This window comes from Micropterus dolomieu, linkage group LG11 (assembly GCF_021292245.1).
Source record: "Micropterus dolomieu isolate WLL.071019.BEF.003 ecotype Adirondacks linkage group LG11, ASM2129224v1, whole genome shotgun sequence".
Taxonomy (NCBI): Eukaryota; Metazoa; Chordata; class Actinopteri; order Centrarchiformes; family Centrarchidae; genus Micropterus; species Micropterus dolomieu.
Genome location: NC_060160.1, coordinates 25792103 through 25796571, shown reverse-complemented (window position 1 = coordinate 25796571; position 4469 = coordinate 25792103). Strand labels below are relative to the sequence as shown.

Below are 4469 nucleotides of genomic sequence, written 5' to 3'. Positions count from 1 at the left end.
CTGTCTAAAATGTGCACCTGGTGGTCCTCAAACGAGTGTCCTCTGTCCTTCAGATGTAAGTAGACTGCAGAGTCTTGACCTGAGGAGTCGGCCCTTCTGTGTTGAGCCATGCGTTTGTGTAGTGGTTGTTTAGTCTCCCCAATATACAGGTCTGTGCATTCCTCACTGCATTGGACCGCATACACTAGATTGCTTTTCTTGTGTTTGGGTGTGCGGTCTTTGGGGTGGACCAGCATCTGTCTTAGTGTGTTCTTGGGTTTAAAAAACACAGGGATGTTGTGTTTGTTGAAAATCCTCCTGAGTTTCTCTGATACTCCAGACATGTATGGAATCACAATGTTGTTGCATTTGACCTTCTTTTCCTCCTCCCCTGTAGTTTTGTTCTTCTTGGATCTTGTGGCTGTTTTCACAAAGGTGAAACCTTTAACCTTTGTTGGATAACTATGACCTGGATGACTGAGAATCTTCATAGACATAACCGAATGTACCAAAACATGAACTTTGGTTCAGACCTTGGTGCGGACTTTGAAAGCCCCCTTAGACTTTATCATAAACTTAGATAAAGATTGCTTGATGGCTTTTGCGTTGGAATGCACAATTTTGGCAGGTGTCCAGCCCTATATGGAGCCTTGATTTCATTAATGTAACAGAGACAAAGCTGTACAACTATTTACACTACAGAGGACAAACTGACCAATCCAGTTTGCTGTGTGAAAGACAACATTAAAAAGGTTAGAACTCTCTTATGCACATGCTGATTAAAAAATTTATTATAACCTTCAGGAAAGTAGAATTTACTGTTGTATTATACTTTACATAGTCAGAAATGACTAATTGCTTATTGAATAAATTGACAGCGCTTAAATCATTAAATTTTATTAATATATTTAAACAAATGTAAAAAATGCAAACATTTTAAAGCATACAACAGCAGCTGGAATGTTTCCATGCTCACTGACCAAACAAAAACCCACAAATGAGAAGCAATAACAGTAATAACCGTGTTCTTGTACTTTGAATACAGCTGTGGATACAATAAGCTAAGACCTCGCATTCAAATTATTTTGATTCAGTTTGTTTCATGACTGCGCAGAAAAATGCAGATAGTCTCAAAAACTCAGTGCATAGTCTCTAAGAGTAAGTGCTATAAGTCATCTCCCCCTTTGCTGATCTGGACCACAGTCTTTCCTCGAGCGTGCCCCTTTTCCACCTTCTCAAAGGCATGAGGAACCTGAGAAAAGCTGAAGGTCTCCTCCACCACTGGCCGGATCTGACAGAGAGCAAATAGAGAAAGGCTGAGTAGAGGTCAGACATGCCTTGTTTCTCAGCTATTATGGACTACAATATCAGTAAGGGAAGCAGCTTGTCACTTAATGCAATTTCCTTCAATGACAAAAATATTCTTACAGCATTTATAGTGTGTACGTGGTGAGTTTCCATCATGCCAAATTCTCCAAACTAAGCCAAGAGCGGGATCAAAAAAAATAGTTGTGTTGGGCAAGCTACTTGGAAAATGTAGTGAGCTAAGCTACTAGCTACTCTACATTAAATGAAGCTTCACTACACAGAAGCTACCCCCCAGCAAGCTAAGCTACAGCAACGTGGCAAAAGTAGCTTAGCTGCATCTAAGCTACTTTTAATTTTTTAAGATTTTATAGTTAGGACATACATACACACACGGCTTAGTTTACAGCTAACTTCATAGAAGAAAGACTATAAACCTGCTCCAAACTGAGTGTGCCAGAGAGAACTACATCAGACACACAGACTCTTCTTCTTAGTGTCATATCATTGCAGCTCAATTATTTCCTCATGCAACAAACGGAGAACCATTGTTGTTTGTATAAAGTAACTTAATTATCACATTAATTTATTATATTTTTATTGTTTATGTGAATTTGTGCTCTGGCAACATTGCAATCTAAACAACCTAAACATTCATGGCAATGGATGAGAAAGAGAGCAAGATCTCATATCTCATGGAAACAAGCTTCTGCCACTACATATGAAAGTTTCCTTGATCCGTCAGAAATGCTTGAGAAAATGTAGCGGGTGTGGAAGCTACCACGCTACTCAGTCAATAAAAGAGCTTTGTTACTGAAAAGCTATTTGATTCAGAAAATAGCGAAGCTACCACCAAGCTACTGAGAAATGTAGTTAAACTAGTAACGGCGCAACTTGTAGCGACACTACTGCAAACCAAAGAATCAGATTTCAAATGTAGCTTCTTCCCACCAGCTTTTTCTTCTAGATGCTATCCATGTTTATGCAGGAGCACGCTCAAGTGAAAAATATAATAAGAGAGGGGTGTTATCTGCATAGAGAGTGAGATAACCACCAGCTGAATAGCATTTTATATCACAATGTAATTCTTATTGAGATGTTAAATGCATTAATGAAATCTACTGTACTGTATTTACCCATAGGCCTAGTGCTGTTGTGACTGGCATTAACGTCTAATAATCTCCATGCCAATGCTGAACATATGTAATGTGCACCAGGGTTTAAATTCGGATTTGTGAGGAAGGGAAGCTCTTGTCCAATGAGGTTGAGTATAGGTTAGTAGTTTCCACATTCCACACCAGAAAATTTTTTTTATTTAATGCAATTGGATTTCTGGAGGCGGAGCTCCGCTCTGGTATTCTCCGGCCAAATTTAATCCCCGACGTGCACACAATGATGAAAAGAAAAAACTGGCAGAAACAGAAGTCAGGTCTTCGGCCCTCCCTGAACACTAAATGACTGAATTAATCTGGTACCATACCTTTCCTGCATCCACCATTTCCCTTATTTCATCCAATGCAGGACCACTAGGTGCAAGGAATGCCCAGCGGTAGTGGACTCCTTTTACTAGGTGCTACAAGAAAACAGAATGAGAAGCCATTAAGACGTGTATAATCACAACTTGAGCGCATAGCAGAAACTTTACTGTTGATAATATTCACTTAACAGTGCAAAATTGTAGGGTGTCAGCTGTAAGAAAGCTAGAAGACAAGGCATGTTGAAGTAAGCACTTTACTGCTGAACATCTAAAATACACTTATCAAAAACTTTAAAGTTCAAGGTTCATTTGTCATTTTACAACACAAGTTTGCACAATGAAATGAAAGTTGTTAAAAGTTCACTCTACACACAGAAGATATACAGATATTTAAGATTAAAATAAATTCATACATACATCTCAAAAAAATTAAAGGGAACACTAAAATAACACACTCAAAATCAAACCACACTACAGGCCGATCCAACTTTGATGTAATGTCCTTAAAACAAGTAAAAATGAGGCTCAGTAGTGTGTGTGGCCTCCACGTGCCTGTATGACCTCCCTACAACGCCTGGGCATGCTCCTGATGAGGTGGCGGATGGTCTCCTGAGGGATCTCCTCCCAGACCTGGACTAAAGCATCCAACTCCTGGACAGTCTGTGGTGCAACGTGGCGTTGGTGGATGGAGCGAGACATGATGTCCCAGATGTCCTCAATTGGATTCAGGTCTGGGGAAAGGGCGGGCCGGTCCATAGCATCAATGCCTTCCTCTTGCAGGAACTGCTGACGCACTCCAGCCACATGAGGTCTAGCATTGTCTTGCATTAGGAGGAACCCAGGGCCAACTGCACCAGCATATGGTCTCACAAGGGGTCTGAGGATCTCATCTCGGTACCTAATGGCAGTCAGGCTACCTCTGGCGAGCACATGGAGGGCATGAAGATTTGCCAATCTTGGTGTTCTCTGGCAAATGCCAAACGTCCTACACGGTGTTGGGCTGTAAGCACAACCCCCACCCGTGGACGTCGGGCCCTCATACCACCCTCATGGAGTCTGTTTATGACCATTTGAGCAGACACATGCACATTTGTGGCCTGCTGGAGGTCATTTTGCAGGGCTCTGGCAGTGCTCCTCCTGCTCCTCCTTGCACAAAGGCGGAGGTAGCGGTCCTGCTGCTGGGTTGTTGCCCTCCTACGGCCTCCTCCACGTCTCCCGATGTACTGGCCTGTCTCCTGGTAGCGTCTCCATGCTCTTGACACTACGCTGACAGACACAGCAAACCTTCTTGCCACAGCTCGCATTGATGTGCCATCCTGGATGAGCTGCACTACCTGAGCCACTTGTGTGGGTTGTAGACTCCGTCTCATGCTACCACTACAGTGAAAGCACCGCCAGCATTCAAAAGTGACCAAAACATCAGCCAGGAAGCATAGGAACTGAGAAGTGGTCTGTGGTCACCACCTGCAGAACCACTCCTTCATTGGGGGTGTCTTGCTAATTGCCTATAATTTCCACCTGTTGTCTTTTCCATTTGCACAACAGCATGTGAAATTGATTGTCAATCAGTGTTGCTTCCTAAGTGGACAGTTTGATTTCACACGAGTGTGATTGACTTGGAGTTACATTGTGTTGTTTAAGTGTTCTCTTTATTTTTTTGAGCAGTATATATATATATATAATATAAATATATATATATATATATATA

General features: G+C 41.8%; 1 protein-coding gene across 2 annotated transcripts in view; it reads right to left on the bottom strand.

Moving 5' to 3' along the window:
* Positions 1 to 860: 860 nt before the first annotated feature.
* Positions 861 to 4469, bottom strand: part of rtn4ip1 (reticulon 4 interacting protein 1) — a 23549-nt gene continuing 19940 nt past the window's right edge. The window contains exons 8-9 of one of the 2 annotated variants that reach the window (XM_046062609.1): positions 2765 to 2857; positions 861 to 1270 (exon numbers count right to left, since the gene is read on the bottom strand). In XM_046062609.1, coding sequence (XP_045918565.1) covers positions 1145 to 1270; positions 2765 to 2857 — 219 coding nt within the window. In that variant the 3' untranslated portion in view covers positions 861 to 1144. Of the gene's footprint in view, positions 1271 to 2764; positions 2858 to 4469 lie in introns of those variants that run through there. The other variant, XR_006827098.1, reaches the window with a different exon arrangement.